The sequence below is a fragment of the Humulus lupulus genome, chromosome 3 (genome assembly GCF_963169125.1).
Source record: "Humulus lupulus chromosome 3, drHumLupu1.1, whole genome shotgun sequence".
In the NCBI taxonomy this organism is placed as follows: Eukaryota; Viridiplantae; Streptophyta; class Magnoliopsida; order Rosales; family Cannabaceae; genus Humulus; species Humulus lupulus.
Window position 1 is genome coordinate 18,731,738 of NC_084795.1, and position 20,944 is coordinate 18,752,681.

At 35.0% G+C, this 20,944-nt stretch overlaps 1 protein-coding gene across 2 annotated transcripts; it reads right to left on the reverse strand.

Moving 5' to 3' along the window:
• Positions 1–3,098: 3,098 nt before the first annotated feature.
• Positions 3,099–12,967, reverse strand: LOC133822255 (D-cysteine desulfhydrase 2, mitochondrial). Of its 2 annotated transcripts, none has more exons than XM_062254527.1 (7): positions 12,658–12,964; positions 11,906–12,181; positions 11,460–11,502; positions 11,023–11,361; positions 10,737–10,866; positions 10,479–10,655; positions 3,099–3,499 (listed from the first exon to the last, which is right to left on the reverse strand). In XM_062254527.1, the coding sequence occupies exons 1-7, from the start codon at positions 12,754–12,756 to the stop codon at positions 3,262–3,264; spliced, it is 1,302 nt and encodes a 433-aa protein (XP_062110511.1). In that variant the 5' UTR covers positions 12,757–12,964; the 3' UTR covers positions 3,099–3,261. The 2 variants fall into 2 exon arrangements, with proteins under 2 accessions (XP_062110511.1, XP_062110512.1); XM_062254528.1 differs by lacking the exon at positions 3,099–3,499 and adding an exon at positions 3,508–4,379 and having other exon boundaries at positions 12,658–12,967.
• Positions 12,968–20,944: the final 7,977 nt, after the last annotated feature.

Here is a 20,944-nt window from a genome sequence, read left to right on the forward strand (position 1 = left end):
TGTTTGTTGCACGCGTGCCTGATTTTTTGTGTACGAGTGTAAAATTTGATAGTTTGAAACATGTTTTCGGCTTCGTAAACTATTTAAAATTTCTTAAAAATTTGTGGGGATGTTCTAAATAACTATATAAATTTTTTTAGAATTATATCTAATTAGGTGTCAAAAATAATTAAAGATGCATTGATATTATCAAAAAAGTGAATGAGTTCTAATACCTCTCTATAATCTTGTATTATTAAGCTATATTTACTAGTACGGATATAATAGTGAGAATTTATATATATATATATATATATAAGATTAAAGTATGTAAAAAAGGATAAAAATTTCACAATAAAAGTCAGAGGCAACTGTTCCCTTTGTCCTAGCCAATAATAATAATTGGGTGAACTAAATGTTCATTCTTTGTTTTCTTCCAGCTTAAATTGAGAAATTTGGAGTGTATATATAAATATGTGTATACATAAGAGCCAAAAATCAGTTATGCTTTGTCATAATAATAATAATAATAATAATAATAGGAATAGTTGTAGTAATGATAAAAGAAAGAATATTGAATAAGGTACTTTAGCAATGAATATATTTCACTAGCAAAATAAATAGTGTATAGACTAGCATTGATTTGATCAACTGTGAAACTTTATAACAATATCCATTTAAAAATGACTTGTTAGGTAGGCGTAGGACACATTATTATTGAGTTGAGAACACATTTAACATTTAATTAATTATTGTGTAATGGTAGATTATACTTACTTATAATATAAGCCTAGTTTTTATTCTCGATATTGAGAAGGTTGAATTGAAACACTCTGACAGGTTCCTGGTGTAGTTTTTATACTTTATAGTAATTTACACCATGGGAAAGCTGAATATTGAAATTTGTCCATTTTTTTTTGTGTACAAATTTTCATTATTATATAATTTAATACTTCAAGTAATAGTAATATTGTGCTCCCCATTGGCCTCACACAAGTCATGGCCCTCATGGGCCATAGCCATTTCTCTCTCTCTCTCTCTCTTTATATACATATACATATACATATGTGTATATATATATACATATATTCATAATAATATATATGAGGGGAGAAGAGAATCCAATCCATTAGGATCTGCCTTTGTAACCCCTAAAAAGTGAATGAAAGGGATGTTTGCTTTTTCCCCAGCCCACCCTATAACAAGGACCTTATCATGCTTGAGTTCCTTCCTTTCAATCCTTGTAGAGGGAGACATTCTATTTGTTTGTTTGTTTGGACCTTTTTTTTTCTTTTTCTTTTTGTTTAATAACATCTTAATTATAAAAACAAACTTTGTTAGAGCACTTTCTAAAATGACATGCTTCTCATTAATGTTGTTAATTAGTTGATGATGATTTTAGCTCAAGAGATTTACTCTAGTGGCCCCAATTCAGAAGAACAGAAATTTGGTTTGTGTAATGCTCAATCAAAACCTACTCAAAATATGTGTTGATTTTTTTTTCTTTCTAATTGAATCAATCATTTGAACAATTTTACTTTTTTTTGTATGTTTAATCATATTATTATTATTGCTAGATATGTCAGCATAAGTCCCACTCATTTTATATTCTTCATATAATTTATTTATTTTTTATAAAATTTTACATGCCATCATTAGAAGAAGCAAAAAAAAAAAAAAAGTAATCTTTATATATAATATTCTCTCATTTATTTTGGCTTTTTATGTACTCAATGATTTCAACATCCATTTTCTGGCTTACAAAACTAAATTAGAGTGTGAAAAAAGAAGTAATCCTCATCTTAACATTATTATCACTATTACAAAAGAAAGAAAGTGACATTTAAAAGAAGAAAAAAAGGTTGAAAAGCAAAGCAGCATTGGATTTGGATTGGTCAAGGTTAAAGAAGGCATGGGATTGGAATCAAAACAAGACAATTTGAGTGGGGGAGACAAAAAGGGCTCCAACGCCCAGGAATTTTGCCTGCACTTTCCTGGTTAAACTTGCCAAACACCCACCTTCTTCTGTTATTATTATTATTATTATTATACAGTAGTTTTAGATTTGGAAAACACAATTCTTAATTTCATATTCATATATATACGGGGTGTTTTTATGGTAGGGGTTAGAAAAATATGCGCATTGATGCACCTCTTTTGTTTTCTCCTTCCAGGAATAATTTTCGACGAAATTTTTTTATGACCATATATATTGTAGTTATTTAAAATATTTTATAAATTTTCAGAAAATTTTAAAGAATTTACAGTATAAAAAGCTAGATTCAAACATGTTGTTCACGTGCATAAAACTGTTTGAATCTTATTTTCGATACTGTAAATTATTCGAAATTTATCAAAATATTGCAACATAATCTAAATAACTAAAATAAACACGATTATAAAACAACATGACGCAAAAAACTATTGAGAACACAAGGAAGAGCACCGGTGCGCCTGTGTTTTAGCTCCTACCAAAAAAAATCCTATATATATATAATTTTATAAAAATAAAATAAATGGGGCATTATCTTGGGCATTGTGTGCGCATTGCGGACCATGTCCATGTCGTGTCCTCCTGTCACTGTGGCGAATCGTTTAGGCAATGCCACCACATACATACAACTCTTGTGTATTGGGACAAGCTTTTCTTATTTGGGCAAGACATTCTAGGTGCCCTTTTTTTAAGCTCTCTTCTCTACCATTATATACATATATAAATATATGTCTCTCTTTATAATGCCTACTATTCATCCATATGGGAAGGAGTGGAGTGGACTCCAATGTAGTTTGAATATTTCCCTTTTGGGGGTTACAAATAGAATCTCAGTTGCAGCACTAGGTGAGTAGAGAACCTTAAATTATGATATCAATTTGAATTTTATTCATTAACATATTGTTTTGTGCTCTACTCTGTTCTGTTCTGTTTGTACCAAACTTCCCCAATAGTTGGATAATATTAGTGAAGTGAAAATCATTATTATATAGAGAGATAGAGGAAAGTTTAATGGATAATATGAGTGGCTTTTTCCCACTTTAGCGCTCTTAACTAAGCTTCATTTATTATTATTATTATTATTATTTAACTAAGCTTCCCATTTAATATTTGAGAGCCAAGAAACTATAACAATCAATCAACCACATACGTGATCATTTGAGCTACTACTTTTTTAACTCAAAATAATAATATGACATGTTGCTTAATAACCCATGTGAATTAAAAGGTGAAAAACATATGACTTATATGGAGTTCCTCTCTAAATGAGTTTATTATAATGGAGTGTTCTATCTTTTGAGATTACAAAAGTAGGATCTATACCTCTGTGCTAATCCAAACATGCCCAAAGTGCCTCCAGTGTGAAGCATTACCACTTTGGTATCCCTTTTACTTTCCTTTTGGGTTTGACTGAGGGCTGTTGCCATTTCCCAAGCAGAGAGAGTATAAATGGGATCAAGTAAGATACCAGTTGTCTGTGCTATGTCTTGGCAGGCCTCTATCTCCCCTTTCAATACATTTCCAAATCTGAGACAGAGATCAGTCTGGTCTTGTAAAATGTAAAAAACATACTCATGGAATGGTAGCAAATGTGTCTTCACTTGTGCTTTGTCAAATGCCAGATAAAAGTAAAGATAGGTTGACCTTTTCTTCTATTAGGGAATCATCATAAGCATAACACAGTCAATTACACCAAGTATGAGTAACTTCAAGGGTACCCTCTAATTGTTTAGTCAAACTCTAACTAAGAATAGCTTTGTTACTTACAAAGTTATTTTAAGGAACCATTTTTGTTAACTCCATGCCCACCATGATGTTTTGTATTTTACCTAACATCGATTAATTTTATAAATTTTAGTTTTAACATTGATTAGTTATATTAATGTTGCTTTTGTATTTATTAAATTATAATTATTATTTTAAAGAGTATTGCAGACAAAAAAAAAAACACAAATAAAGGTGGGTGTAGATTAAAACTATACATGAATAAAACACAGGTAAAAACATGGATCGAATGCAAGGTGAGCATACATGTGCATACACCCCCTTCAGACTCTTTCTCAAACATTTATTATGCAGTTGATACGTAGAAAGAAATATATGCTTTCTGCTCAACTAAAAAAAATAATCATTTTTGTTTCAGTTGCAATCTGCCTATTAATAGGCAACGATTATTCAGAAATTCACATGGTATCAGAGAATTTGTTCTCATAAATCGTTCCTTTTTTTTTTCTTTCTTTCCCATCTATTCTCTTTTTTTTTGTTCTTCCTCTCACGCATCAATCCATCATGGCTGCCGAGAAGGAGAGCCTCACTTCGGATGCATCTTCTCACCCCTCCACTCTCTTTAATCTGATTATCTCCATTGGTTCTTCATCTCACGACACTGAGGCTATTTCTCTAGTCACTAGCCACAAGTTCAATGGCCACAATTATCTCCAATGGTTACAGTCTGTGCTGATGTACATATGTGGAAAAGAAAAAGAGGAATACCTCATAGGAGAGATCGATACCTCAAAAACAGATCATCCAAAATATAAGAGATGCAAGGCAGATAATCACATGATTAAGTCATGGTTGATTAGTTCCATAAACAACGATATAGGAGTAAATTTTCTTCTATATGCGACAACCAAGGAACTTTAAGATGTTGTTAAAGACTCATATTCAAGTTCTGAAAATACATCTGAATTATTTGAGATTGAAGCTGCTCTTACTGATCTCTGTCAAGAAGATAACTCTGTCACGAAATACTTCAACATTCTTACCCGGTATTGGCAGCAATTGGACGTGTTCGAATCCTACTCTTGGAAGTCTACTAAAGACATTACTCTATACTAAAGCATTTTGGAGAAAAATAGAACTTTCAAATTTCTTCATGGCCTCAATTGGGATCTTGATGCAATCAGGAATAGAATCATGAGTACCAAGCCTCTTCCTCAAGGCAAAGAAGCATTCTCAACGGTGAGGCATGAAGAAAGTAGAAAGAAGGTCATGATGGGCTCTTCCAATCTTCCATCCACTCAAGAATCCTCTGCCCTTGCTGCCCGAGGACAATTCCAAGGTGCCAATCAGGATAATCGACAATAGAAGGGGTGTCCATGGTGTGATCACTACCGTAAGCCTGGACATTTTAGAGAAACATGCTAGAAAATTCATGGAAACCCTGCCAATTGGAAGCCAAAGTCATGGAAAGACAAGGACAGTCATGGGAATGTCATTGCCACTACAAGTACCAGTGCTGAAGGAAAAAGGGATGAATACGATTCATCACCGTTCACGAAAGCACAGTTAGAGGCACTTCAGAAACTCCTAAGTCAGTCACACTTCACTGCATAGCCGAATACTACACCTTGTACAAGGTTATTGGTCATGAAAGGTAACCATTTCGTAGCTCTTATTGTCAATAAAATAACTACTAACCCTTGGATTCTTGATTCGGGAGCTTCAGATCATATGACAGGAGATGCAAATATTTTTTTTGAGTTTCACACAAGTCCAAAGCATCATACACTGAAAATTGTTGATGGCACATCCTCTAATGTTGAGGGTTCCAGTTCAGTAAAGATAAATCAAAACCTAACTCTCATTTCTGTTTTCTATGTACCTAAACCGAGTTGTAATTTATTATCTATTAGTAAATTTACTCGTGACCTAAATTGTGTGACAAAGTTTTACATAAATATGTGTTTCAGGAATTGGATTCGGGGAAGATGATTGGTAGTGCTAAGATGTGTTCTGGCCTCTATATCCTACAAGATGACACTCTATCTGTTGTAACAACTCAAAAATTCAGTTTGCTTTCTTTAAATAATCAATCTATTTCAAATAAAGATAGTGATATTATGTTTTGGCACTATCGTCTTGGTCATCCAATTTTTTTTGTATTTGTCAAAGATGTTTCCCTCTTTATTTATTAATAAAAATCCAAACTCTTTTTGTATTGAAATCTGTCAATTTGCGAAACACACTCGAAATACCCATTCTAGAATACCATATAAAACTTCCAAACCTGCTTCATTGATTCATAGTGATGTGTGAGGTCCTTTACGTGTAAACACTATAATTGGATAAAAATATTTGTATCTTTTATCGATGATCTCATGAAAACAAAATCAGAAGTGAATTTTAAAAAAAAAATTCATTCAATGATTCAAACTCAATTTCGCACTAAAATTCAAATCCTCAAGACCAACAATGCCACCTACAACTCTATGGATGAGTTATTCTCCTATAACTCGAAAAATATCTCTATGGATGTCACATTTTTTTAAAAACATGCTTACTACAAATCTGAGATTTAAAGGGAGAATGCAAGTGAATCTCATCTTTGGAATACTATTCCGAGTATCAATACTTCATCTCCTAGTGTTCACCATGAGGGTCCTTCCACTTGTTAAGTCATAGAAAATCAAGTTTCTGCTAATCCCTCGTCTAATCTCTTAGGTTCCCAAATCATCGAAAACTCTTTAGATCCATCAATGAGGCTTGCTCCTCATCAAGAACCAGAAAACAAAGAAACTCTTGTCTATACGAGAGAGAAAAAATCTGGCAAAGATAAAGAGCACACAACACATCTAGAGGACCACCATAAATCAAAACTGGATCCCCTCACTCCAGAAACTCATTCAGGTTTAAGTAATTCTAATCATGATAATATTGTTTAGATAAATGATGATTTAGATTTGCCGATTGTATTGAGAAAGGAGTTTGTGCATGTACAGAACATCCTATTTGCAATTTTGTGTCCTATAAATATTATCACCATCCTATCAGGCGTTTGTCTCCGTTATTGATAGCATACAGATTCCTCACACAATTCAAGAGACACTGACTGATTCTCGATGGAAGGAGGCTGTAGAAAACGAGATTAATGCTTTGGTGAAAAACAATACTTGGACAATCACAAACCTACCACCTGGGAAGAGATCTGTGGGTTGCAAGTGGGTCTTTACTGTTAAACACAAAGCAGATGGAAGCATTGAGAGGTTTAAAGCTCCCCTTGTTGTCAATGGCTTCACTCAGTCCTACGGAATCGATTATCAAGAAACGTTTGCGCTTGTTGTCAAGCTTAACACAGTATGTGTACTGTTATCCCTTGCTGCAAATAAAAGTTGGCCTCTACATCAACTTGTTGTTAAAAGTATTTTCCTGAACGGTGACCTTGAAGAAGTTTATATGGACATTCTACCGGGCTTCAAGAACTCCTCAAATCGAGGCAAAGTTTGCAAACTTGAGAAATCTTTGTATGATCTTAAACAACCTCCACGGTTTTGCAGATTCACTAAATCAATCATTCAGAATGGGTATACTCAATGTCAAGTAGATCACACTTTGTTTGTCAAATTCCCATCAAATAAAATGATGGCTATTCTAAGAGCATCTCCAATGGTGTTCCAAAAAGTGTGTCAAATTTGACACATACTAAAATTTGTGCCAAATTTGGCACATCAATAAATGCTACTTTTTTTATTTACCATATTGTCACTAATTATTATAATTGAGTAGTTAACAATTAATGAACAACTATAAATCATTTTCTATTTTTATTTTAATGTCAAATTTCTTGGAGTACATAATTTGGATAATAAAAAAATTAATTTTTGTATGTACTCAATAAATACTAAATGAATTATTAACTTTTTTGTGTTAATTTGCATTTTGTGCATTGGAGCACAATTGCAAATATTAGGTCAAATATATCATTAACTCATTTTTTGTACTAAATTTGGCATAAAATTTACATATTACCTTGAAGATGATCTAATTATTTATGTTGATGACATAATACTGACAAGTGACTATAAGGAAGAGATGGAGAGATTGAAAGACTTTTTATCGAAGAAATTTGAAATTAAAGATCTTGGGAATCTTAGATATTTTCTTGGCATGGAAATTGCTCGATCAAGACATGGAATCTTTGTTTCTCAATGTAATTATGTTCTAGACTTACTGAAGAAAACATGAATGCTTAGATGCAAATCGGCCTCAACTCCAATGGACTCCATCAAAAAGGTGGGTTCAGGAATGGACAAGACACCAGTGGACAGGGGGAGATATCAAAGGTTAGTTGGATAGCTGATCTATCTATCTCATACCAGACCTGACATTGGTTTCTCGATTAGCATTTTCAGTCAATACACGAACAATCCTACTAAAGAACACATGGAAGTTATTACTAGAATCTTAAGATACCTCAAGATGAATCCTGGAACGATCTTCTATTCAAGAAAAGTGATAGCAAAGAGACCAAAGTCTACACTGATGCAGACTGGGCTAGAAGTTCAACTGAAGCAGAATTTAGAGCTCTTGCTCTAGGTGTTTGCGAAGAGATTTGGCTGGAAAGATTACTGGGTGAATTGAGACTCTTTGCAAGAGAGTCTATTAAAATGCTTTGTGATAATCAGGTTATTATTAGTACAACTAAAAATCATGTTCATCATGACATGACAACATATTGAGATAGATCGACACTTCATCACTGAGAAGATTGAGAGTGCCACGATTGAGACTATTTATACTTCATCAAGACTTCAAACAACCGATGTTCTTACCAAAGCTCTTCACAGGACTACTTTTGATGAATTAGTGTGCAAGCTAGGAATGTTTGATATATATAACCTAGCTTGAGGGGAAGTGTAGAATTAAGTAAATATATTGTATTTGTTCGGTATCATTCCTTTAAGGAAACCAAATTATTTTATTTCCTAGTATATTGTTTATTCCTGATTTTTAGGAGATTAGTTGACCTAGGTTTATTGTATAGTTTTCAGTTGTAATCTGCCTATTACTATGCAATTCTCTTTGATGAATAAAATAAGGATTATTCACAAATTCACAAATAATAAAAAATTAGAAAAAAACCAAGGAGCTCCCCACATTTCGCTAGCTCCTTAGCCATATTTAGAGTGGTTGAAGCATAGTTTTTTATGAGAGCTCCATAAAATAGCTATGGAGTTATTTTAGGGAGCTCCCTTAAAAAAATTATGCTCCAACCACTCTCAAAATTGACACTCAAATTTGGAAAGTGGCTAGCTAAATATGAGGAGTTTCCTATTTTTTTATATTATTATAATGAAAAGTAACTTTATTTTAATATATTGGATAATAATATTACTTTATGATCATTTTAAAAATATTGTAAAATAAGGAGTATGGTTGGAGACAAGAATAAAAGTGGCTTACTGAAATAACTCTTTAGCTAAAAAATAAGAAACCCCTTGAAGTTTCTCTAAAGGGTTCCCCACAATACTTCACAAAAATACAAAATTTATTTAAATTAGAGCAACTCAAAAGAACTTGTTATCTAACCCTTCAAGTTCTAGTTAAACAAGAGAGCTCTTAGAGCATGAGCTCTCTAAAATAGTTTTTTTACCTATAATAGGAAGTGAAATCTAAAATAAGCACTTCAACCTTTCCTTATATTCACTGACCAAAATAGAGAGCCATAAAAGAGCTAGCTAAATGTAGAGAGCTCCCTAAATTTTTTCTAAATTTTTTTAGTAGTTTTTTAATCAAACTTTACCTTTTTGCATGAATTATTTGACAAAAGTAACCTTTTTTTTATTAAATATTTCATGGAAAGTGGTAAGTTTGATTAAAATTTTTTGGAAAAAACTTATGGAAATCTATATATTTAGCTCCTTTATGGCTTTCTATTTTGAAGAGTGGAGTTTTTGGAGTACTATTTTTTAGTTTTCACTCCATATCATAGCTGAAAAAGAAACTGTTTTAAAAAATCCCTTGGAGATACTCTAACCTTTTAGCTAAAATAGAGAGTGGAGTGAACTTAAGAGTACTCCAACCACTCCCTAAACTTACTCTCTATTCTAGAAAGTAGTCAACGGTTTGCCACATTTGGCGCTCATTGAATTGAGTCTATATTTTCAATTATGTTTTATTCATGCATGACTGTGACCTACACAATACACCCACCTTTATTTGTTTTATTTTCTTCAATTCTCTTTAAAAATAACAATAATAATTTAAAAAAAGACAAAAAAAAAGGGAAATACAACTAACCTATGTTAGTAATTAAAACCTCTAAACTCATGAATGTTTGCTGAAATAAAAAGCATAATTGAAATGAAATTAACAAAAATAACTATCGAAATTAGCTTTAGCTAAAATTTGACTAAAAATTAGAGAACACTTAAAATTGCTCTTATTAAACAATTCTTCACCAAAAGACAACACTTATAAAATAATTATTTAAAAAAATAAATAAAGAGCTCGCCAAATGTGGTTGGAGTTGGGTAGTTAGGAAATTTGTGGAGTTATCTAAAGTCCACAGTACTACTTTTTTTAGCTAAAAAGATTGGATAGGAATTTCCCATGATTTTTAATTTTATTTTTATAGGTAGATTCGCTACTCATAATCCACTAAAGATTTATCAGCACTGAATGACTTAACCAAAGGTTAAATAACATAACTAGTTTTGCAGTGAAGATTAAAGGAAACAACTATCAAGAGTACTGCAAATTTAGAAGATGAAAAGAAGCTTACTTTCGTGGATTGTGACGTTCTACCCAATGCACAATACCGTTGTCTATATCATCCAATCCATTTTCAATGGAATTCAAATCAAAATGCCTCTTGAAATTGGAAATCAAGTGTTTCTCTTGTTGTTGGTAACCTTCAACTGTATCAGCTAGCATTACAGCAGTGATCTCCCATGGGAGCCTGACATGAAGCAAAAACATAAATATTTTCAACAAATGACATGCTTCAACTACAAGAACATACAATTCAACGAGTACACACCCTAAGCAAATGGTTCCAAGTCCTAAACCAACAGCTGTTGTCCCAGTTCCAGCATCTACAACAAGTTTCAATGGCTTTTCTTTTCCAAATAAGTGATCCTGAGATAAATACTTCATCAGACGAATTGAGCCTATGAAAAAGAAATCATGTTAAGGTAAGCCTCCCATGACAATAATCTGTTTTCCTTACGCAATCATAAAAAGGTATTACCAAGTAAAACATTTTTCTGCAAAAAAAAAAAATATATATATATATATATAGTCAAAATAAAAGCACTTCCAGTTACCTAATAAAGCTACAACATCCCCAGCACCTTCACTGACAATAACAACCCTTCTTGTATTGTCATCTTTATAAGCTTCTTTTTGTGCAGATTCTGAACCTAGATTGTTTTGAGTTATAGAAGCCTCCAAAATATCATCAAACCAAAGAACATGACCACTATTGCCTGCCACATAATCAGCATGGCTCCTTAGCATATTTTTTCTGTCAGAATACACAGATCTTGGAATATAAGTGACATTTCCATATAATGATGATATCAAGTTATAGCCCGTTTGAATTTCAGGCTGCTCCCCACGTAAAAGCAAATGAGACTTTATTCCTCTCTCTGCACATGAAACAGCTGAAATATAGGCAAAAGCAATCACTTAGCAGCCAACCCTTCACATGCCTCGTTGTACTAAAGTGAGCCTCAAGTAACTACAACAACGAATTACCAACCTACAGCAGCTGCATGTGCACTTTGACACCCTCCACATGTAACCTGGAATAAACTGCAACACTGTAAGAAAATGTTGAATGGTATTGGAATTCAACAAATTAAAAGCGCATGCACTTATGATGACATTCTTAGCTCTGAAGATGTACCCCAGATTCACTTGGTGTGTGGTATTATTAACCAAACACAAGCAAAAAAATAAGAGGGAAAACAGGTTAGTATATTCACCCAACAAGAAATAGTCATTTTTGTCATGTTATGTTCCAAGAAATTTAAAACCCAAGAGGGATAGCTCAAATAATCGGGTATGTGGTGTGCTCACACAAGGTTTGAGATTCAAGTACCTCATGGGTGCTTACATTACATAGTAATTCATATAATTTTATTGTCCCCAAATACTACAGGGTTAGGCGAGAGCCTAGTTTCAAATAAAAAATTTAAAACTCACCACATCTGTCACCAAATGATCTTCAACAAGAGGAAACAATGCATCCAATTTTCTTGATTTATTACCGTTTACTAATGGATGCAGTAAATCATCCCTCACGACATAGAAAGATGGTTCTTGGCTTTCCTTCTCATTCATTTCAAGAAAAGGGTGTGTTACTTGCTTTGAAGATAGAATTACTTGCTGAATTTTGGTATCAGGCTTTGGCAGTGTCCATCTTCTATCAAGCAATGTGGCCACAAACTCTTCACCACTTAATTTAACATTGGGAATACCCTGAAATGAAGGATGACATGAATCAACTATTACTCCCAATACTTGTTAACTCATTCTTAACCGAGGAAAATAAATGACTCTACAGACATTTCATAAACTCTAAGCCAATGAGTTCAACATCAAGCAAGGTTGGAGTTTAACGAAATGAGTATGAGACCAAAGTGGGCAATTTTTTAATATCATAAACAAATAAATTCAATTAAATATTAGTTGTTATAACTTACATATAGAATTTCCAAGAACAAAAACGGAAGCTTGATTCAATTGAATATAGAATGTAACTAATGACATGAACAAATCTCATTTAAACAAGTATTCCTTGGACTACACACCGAATTCATTGATGGGTTTTCATCAGAATATGGAATCAGTATCACGGTAACTAAAATTATAAGACAAAAAAGAGCATGGTGTAATGTTATACATAACCAAGAATGAATGAGAACCCATTAAAGGCACAGGGAGAGAGGAGTGACCTGCGGCTGCGGCTGCGGTGTGTGTGGTAGTTGGCCGGAATAAAGCGAGCGCTTAGAGGATGAAATGGCACTCAAAGTGGGAAAGCGTTGAAGTTTCATAGTTAATCTCAGTTCTAAGACTACACGAAGCACTAAGAAACGCCCATCAAAATCTTTGATTCAAAATGGCCTGCTCTTCAGGTATTGGGTGGCAGGAGATAACATGGGGCGTCGTCTTTATCAACTGCGAACAATGATGTCTATGGACTCGTGGAGTGGAGGGTCGGCTATCCTGCCAAGATCGAGCAATTCAGCTAGCATATTCACATTTAAACGACATATCGTTTACATATGAATTTTTTTGTGCCTGTGCACTTTCTAACACAAAGATATCAACTTAAAACGACAATTGCTTCGAATACCCAAAAACGACAGTATCCTAAAAATTTGGCAAAACTACATAGATAAGATAAAAACGACAATTAGGATTATGTGATTTCTTCATCTTCTTTTTGGAGAACAAGAATGCGATCGATCAGATTTTGAGGGTGATGTTATTGCTAATATACTATGGATTTTCTCATGGTAGTTTGTTACAAGGAGTTTAAAATAATATGATTAAGTAGAATATTAAGAAGAAGAATGTAATTGTCTTTTGTTTGATTGTGCACAAAAATATTTAACTAGATTCATGTTAATTGAATTACATTATTTAGTTAGATATAGAATCTTATACATTATTTTTAAAAATTAATTATATGAAAAATTAAATGTATTATGATTGATGAGAATATTTAGAATTCACATTTTTGAATGGATTTAAAATTACGAAGTAATCTCATTCTCACAATAATAATATTTTAGGAGTAAAAAAATAAAAAAAACTTTACACCAAATATAGTAATATTAAAAATTATCATTCCCATGAAATTAAAAAGATTATACCAAATATAGTCTATGCTTCAATCACGATGGTCTATAGGGGTGTTCATCCAATTTCACAATTGATACCTAAAGTTGACAAATTAAAAATGTAAGTATTACTTAAAATATTTTTATTTATTTTTTAAAATAATTGTTATTATATCACTATTATTGCTTGTATCAAATATATAAAAAAATTTAATTATTATTTTACATGTATAGTTTAAAAATTTATTTATATAAATAAATTGCTAATTGAATTGGTTACTTTCAACAATGAAAGTGCATCCAACCCACATAAGTGGAGATTTTAAAAATCTCAATCCAATCTAATTCAATCCGCACAAGTGTGAATATCCACACTTTACTGATTAGATTGAATCGTGCGGATTTGATTTGATCAGTTAAATCTTGAAGACCCATATACCATATGGAGGTGTCGTAACCTAATGGTTTATGATAATGTAACTCCAATAACAACCAATTAGCCAATAGTGTATGCTGAATATAAAAATGTATTACGAAAACAATTGTTGTTTCATCTGTGTTGGTTGGTGATAGCTAAGCAATAATACAATTATGTGATCATTGAAGGGGACTCTGCATGCATCAAGGAAATGACATTTATGGGAAATTAACCCTTTAATTTCGAAAGTCCTTTATTAGGTTATTAGTTCATTTTTATGGTTGTTCTTTTTCGGCTATTACTAGACAATCTAATTGTAATGCTCACGATGTAGCTAATGGTGTGTTCGGAAATAACTGTGTAATTACTAGGCTTTGTGATGATTAGAGTAGTAATTATATATACAAGTAATTACACTATATTTTAAAATACAATGTGTGTTTGGATGTCAAGTGGTAATTACTTATAAATTTATATTGTTATGTTTGGCACATCAGTTAGTAATTATACAGAAAAATAATATTATGTAATAAATACTATTTAAAATTGATAGTAATTACACCAAATTCTCAAGGGGGCTATGAGAATTGGAGAGTGTAATTGGGACCCCTCAATTACCTCAAATTACATAGTTATTGTGTAATTATATGATCAGACAAACACGCTAAATTGAGTAATTACCTTGAATTATACTCAATTTCAATTACAAGGTGGCTTTCCAAACGCGCCCTAAATGTGCATTGAGCTCGACAATATCTGGGGAAAGAAATTCATCTTCAATCAATTCCTCAGAATATCCTGATGTATTTACAATGTTTATCAGTAATGAATCACGTTTCTACCAACAACAAAAAAATATTATACCTTACCAAACAACTCTTTAAGGGAATGTTTGGAAGTCACTTTATATAATATAGTAATCATACTCTATTTTAAAATGGGTAAATACCATTTTAGATCTTGTGTTGTGCAAAAGTTACCGATCGGACATTTTGTTTTGTTAAATGACAATTCAGACTCTATATTTTGCAAAATGGAACAAAATAATACCCTAAGCCAAATTTTGGTCAAACTTTTTTTTAAATATGACCAAAATACCCCTGGATTTTATTTAATATTGAATTTTATATTATTTATTAATAAATTTTAAATATTAAAAATTAAATTAAAAATGTAAAATTTAATTTAATTTTAAAATTAAAATATATTTATAGAAAAAATTAAAATTAAAACAAAATCAAAATTTTATTTTAAAAACACATAAATCAAAGGGCCCTAAATCAAATCACAAAATACATCCAACAGCAAAATTTAAATAAAGACAATCCTCCTATTCAGATTCAAGGAATATTAAATTCAAGAATAAACATCCAATCAAATTATATTAAGCAAACATAAAAAGACATAACAAAGTTAATAAAATGAAAAATAGTTGTTGACCAACGACACAGAGTCAAATGTACGACAAAGTATAAAATAAGAATGAGAAAAATGATCTAATGGAAATGAAGAAAACATCAAGGAATTATAGTGGTTCGGCCCCAAAGAATGGTAATGACCTACGTCCACTTAGTGATATTATTATTATTTAATCTCAAAGTCGTGGTTAAAGAACTAGGGTTCTTGAGTTTCACAAACCTTGAATGTATTATAGTAAGACAATGAACAACTCACTATAGCTCATTTTTCTCTCAATATTTCACAAAAAGATTCAGGAATCAAAAATCCAAAAGTCCCTTTCTTGAGCTATTTCATGCATATTTATAGGCTCAAGGAGGGTTACCCATGCCAATGTGCCCTATCTTTCCTTAATAATCGCGTATCAAGATAATAATGAAGAAATATTCAATGTAGTTATTATAAGATTACAGCTTAAGAAGGAAATAAATTAGGTTATACGACTAGCCTGGTCATATCAAAAATTAACCCTGATGATGCGGTGTACTTCTGGTCGATAGTCGAGCAGTACTTTCGTCACGTGTCAACCACGTGTGAGAAATTCTCGCCACCTCATCAACAACCGTTTTTTGGGTAAACATTTGCCCCCCAAGTTTATTTATTGCGACCAGCAATAAGTAAACTTAGGAAACCGATTCTTCGAATACCCCACGAAATCTGTCAGAACCACCCATGCTTTCTTGAAAAAGGTGAGTAATCATGTCTAATCAAGTCTTTTCGGTTTCCCAAAAATGTGTCCGACGGTCATTTCACTTCCCCATGCTTAGAAAAAGTAACTCATGATTACCTCTTTTAACATGTCGCAGTCACTATATATAATACCCCAAATCCATTTTTTTACTTTTTACTTTTCATTCGCCATTTTCTCGTCAAGAACTCCTAAGAACCTCGACTTTCAGAGCCCAGAAAACTTGAAGAGCTTCCATCGCTGTTCTAAGGATCCTCCGCTCGGACGCTCAAACCTGTTTCGTTTCAGACCCATCTTTTCATCTAAGTAAGTTTTACGAACCCCTTAGATGTTTGAGATGCCATGCAAAACTGTTTTTTGTGTATTCAAATCTGTGTTCCTGACTGTTCTTGGCCGAAACTGTTTTGGGGTAGTGGGCATATTGATCGATGCTTGATAGGACAGCGAAATTATGTTTCATAGGAGTTAGGAGCCAGTTTGGTAGTCGAGATTGTAGATTTAGGGCGTAAAATCGAAGCAAAAATTCGTTTTTCAAGCTAGTTGAAAAACTGGGTTTTTCCCGCCCCTTCGGAGTCGAAAAAGTTTTTTCCTGAAAAACTTTTTACTTCCGCTTTTCAATCTGTTTTATACGCAAGTAACGTTATTCCAACTCTCAACACAAGCTTTTAAGCTTTACGTCTTACCTCCCCTTTTCTTTGTTCGCAGCTTTTCATGCAAGATTTGTGGGGAGGTGAAAGACCCATCGATGACGACTTACTAGTTCAACTACTTGAGGACGAGGAGCAACCGTCATTGCTAATACTTGAAATTCCCTTTTCTCGCGCCACTTCAAACACTCCATCGACCCTTGTCCAAAATATGGGTCGAGCAAAAACTACAGCCCAGAAAAAGAAAACCCTAAATCCTTCAAATCAGCCTGCTCCTCGGGCTGAAATTCCCTCGACCAGTGGTCGAGAAGAAAATATTCCTAACCCAAACATCCAAACTCATGCTCAACCCCGAAATGCTATTAAACCAGATGTTGAATGGTATGTTGTACCTGTCAGCTGGGTAACGATCAGGATGATCACCAACTATATCAGAAAATATGGACTCTCGGGGGTGACACTAGTCCGACCCACTCAAGATCAACGGGCGAACTTGCCTGGAGGCGCTTTCAGCGCCTGGTCGAGGTACCACATTGAGGCAGGGGCTACCTTTCCTCTTCATCCTTTTTTCCAAGGGGTGGCCAACTACTTCGGGGTCGTTCCTTTCCAAATAACTCCCAATGGAGATAGAATACTTGCAGCACTCTATATCCTTTATAGCCACAAAAAATGGCCTGTTCCATCACCACATGAGGTTAATTATCTGTTCGACCTCAAGTCTAACCCCAACCAAGAAAGCACAGGGTTTTTTCACTTTTGTCATCAAGAAACAGGGCGCACTTTCCTGTCCGTCACCACTCACATATCGAATGTGGGGAAGTACTATCAGGAGTATTTCCTTACGACTGACATGGTCGCGAACAACCTAGCCTTCACTCAAGGAGGTAACGTCTTTGTATCACTGGTCGTTAATCTTTCTTTAATTTTTTCTCTACACTTTCTTAGATTTTTAGTGCCTTTCAGGCCCAGGGTTGCGACCAGACCCCACTCCAGACATGGAGTTAAGATCAGCCCTCTGGGCCAGTATGACTGGCGTGGAGAAAAGCGTCAAGCATCTGGTCACAGAGGCTAACCTTAGGCTGGTCGGCCTTTTGGCCCCTCATCAGGATGTGAGGGAGTCAACAGCGGGGAGTGCTACTGGCGAAGAGGTTCCCAAGCAGCACCCAGACGTGGAACAACCCCCTCCGAGGACTGGAGTAACAATCAGGGAACCTTCCAGCACTCCGCGGGTTGCTGCTCCCCCCGCCCTAAAGGGAAAAGGAAAAAAGAAGGCCACTGAACCCCCCGCTCCCATCGACGAATCTTCAGATAAGAACGGTACTAATCTTTCGCTCTTAGATAGTTTGCCAATTCCCTGTCACTTATTTGACGGGGACGGCAACTTTAAGTATACTCCAATCTTAAGTTCAGATTTCTTCCAGGCAGTAAGTAGTTCAGTAAGTAATGTAACGACCAATAGTTGTAGAGCGGGTACTTTACTTATAATCTCTTTACTTTCATTTTTAGCTCCGTCTATGTATCTTGTCTCACTGTTTGTGTTGTTTCTTTTTGTGCAGATATGTCATCTGAAGACGTGTTTGAGCATGACAAGGCTGCCGTTGCATCTTCAGGCAAGAAGAAAGACAGCAAGAGGACTCGAGGGAGAGCAGTAAAACCGCCTCAAAGAAGGCCCGAACTGAGGACCCTCCAGCCACTGTCCCTTCGAAGGAGAACATGCCACCTCCATCGCCACTCGAGCAGCCGGCCTCAACTCCTCCGGTTGACCAGCATTCCACTCCTCCAACACCCATCGACCAGCACCCTACTCCTCAGATCCCTACCAGCCAAACACAGCGCACACAACCCGAAGGCTCCCTATCCAACATCATGCTCAGCTCAGCCAGGGAGAGGATATACAAGCTCTCTAAGCACAAACGCAGTCAAGAGGCCGTTAACGAAACCATTTCCATGGAGACTGACCAAATACTCAACCGAGGGCTGAATGAGCTTGTTAGCGTACGTTACCTCCTGATGCTGAATAATTTGCTTTTGATTTTCTGCCATCGCCTTACCCTTTTCATCTGATTGCAGGGATTACTGACTGTGACCGCTGGCTGGCACTGTGCGGGTGCAATGGTGTCCAAGACTAAAATTTTTGACACCAGGCTTGCTGAGGCTAAGAAAGCGCTTGAAGGGAAAAATGCCGACTTGCTCGAGAAGAACAATGAGCTAACTAAGCAGAATGGCGAGTTGCTTGAGAAGAGTGCGGAGCTGTCTAAGCAGAAAGAGGAACTGCTCGAGCAAAAAGCCACTCTGACCGAGGAGCTACTAGAGGTTCGGAACGCCCTGAAGAAATCCAATGAAGACAGAAACATTCAGGGAAAGCGCCAAACTCAACTACCAACAATGCAAACAGCTCAAGCTTGATTTGATTGCGAGCAGGCAGGAGAAGAAGGAGCTGGAAAAGCGCGTGAAGGAACTTGAGGAACTCAAGGCTAGAAACTTGGAGAAGTACAAGGAAGCCACTCATCTTTGCTTCTACAAGTTTTGGAAGCACAACCGGGAGGCTAACTTCAACTATCTGTCAGTACGCCTGAGGCGGACTCTAATGTCTCAATGTGCCATTCGCCTAGAGGAAGAAGAGAGGGCTAATGTTCCTGCTTCCCCAGAGATCTCTCTGGCAACATGGATAAATGGTGCAGACAATGAAGCTGGTGTAGCTGTCGACCAGGACGCTCCTCAAGACCCTCTAGCCTCTTAGTCTTTTCTCTTTCTATCTTTTAATCTTTTAATTACATGACCTATTGATCGTGATGTAAAGACATTAATTTTTTATTGCTGCGTGGGCAGCTATTTTCCTTTTAATCGAACAATTACATCCAAGCAATACTGCTCGCGGTGTAAAAAAATTCGTTTTTGATATTATAATACATTTTCATTTTATTATAACATCTGTTCGCATGACCAAACTTAGCATAGCACTTTGGTTTGATTTAACAAAATACAAAATTTTGAAAAATACTCTAAGTACTCTAGCATGCTTTAACTTATTTTGCTCATGTGCTTACATACATTTTGATGATATGCTTTGCTTACTTGTGCCTTATATATCCCCCAAGTGATCGAGGAGCTTTAGGTCCTTGGACTTGCCTTGACCAAAACCTATTTGAACAATACTGCTCGTAGCAAAATAATTGAAATTGTAATACAGCAAAACAACACACGTAATGAGAAAATACTTGTAATAAATACAATAATTGGAAAGAAATGACTGGCTGCGCACAGTCCCTTATATTTCTCGTAATAAATGGACGAAACATGTCTGTACGAGTGATCAATAAGATCGTACACTTATAAGCGATCAGTCACATAAAATGACCAACCCTCTTTCAAAACTTGTAAAAAGTAAAATTAATACAAGCCAATTCTTAAGAATAATTGTTTATTGATAGTACTTGCGCAGGTGTTCTCCATTCCAATCGCAAGGAACGAGATCTCTGTTTAAGCGAGCAAGTTTATAGGTGCCTGGGTGAAGGACTTCTTCAATCTGGTATGGCATTTCCCAATTAGGTCCGAGTACTCCAGCAGCTTGGTCGCGAGTGTTTAGAAAAAATCTTCGGAGTATAAGATCTCCAACGCTGAACTTTCTTTCTCGCACTTTAGAGTTGAAATATCGGGCGACTTTTTGCTGGTACGCAGCTACTCGGAGTTAGGCTTGCTCACGTTTCTCATCGATTAAGTCGAGGGATTCCATCAATGGTTGGTTGTTTGAGCCTTGGTCGTACGTTATTCTGCGATGCGAAGGCGGATCTAACTCAACAAGCAACATAGCCTCACATCCATAAGACAAAGAGAATGGAGTATGACCCGTTGCTGTTTGGTGGGAAGTTCTGTACGACCAAAGTACTTCAGGCAATTGTTCTGGCCACGCACCCTTAGCTTCTTCTAGTCTTTTCTTCATTGTATCCTTCGGCGTTTTGTTGACTGCTTTAACTTGTCCATTTGCTTGGGGATGGGCGACTGAAGAAAAGCTCTTAATAATGCTATGCCATTCGCAAAAATTCGTGAATAAATCACTATCGAACTGGGTGCCGTTATCCAAGACGATCTTCCTTGGCAATCCATAGCGACAAATGATGTTCTTGATCACAAAATCCAGGACCTTCTTGGTCGTTATGGTTTCAAGTGGCTCGGCTTCGGCCCATT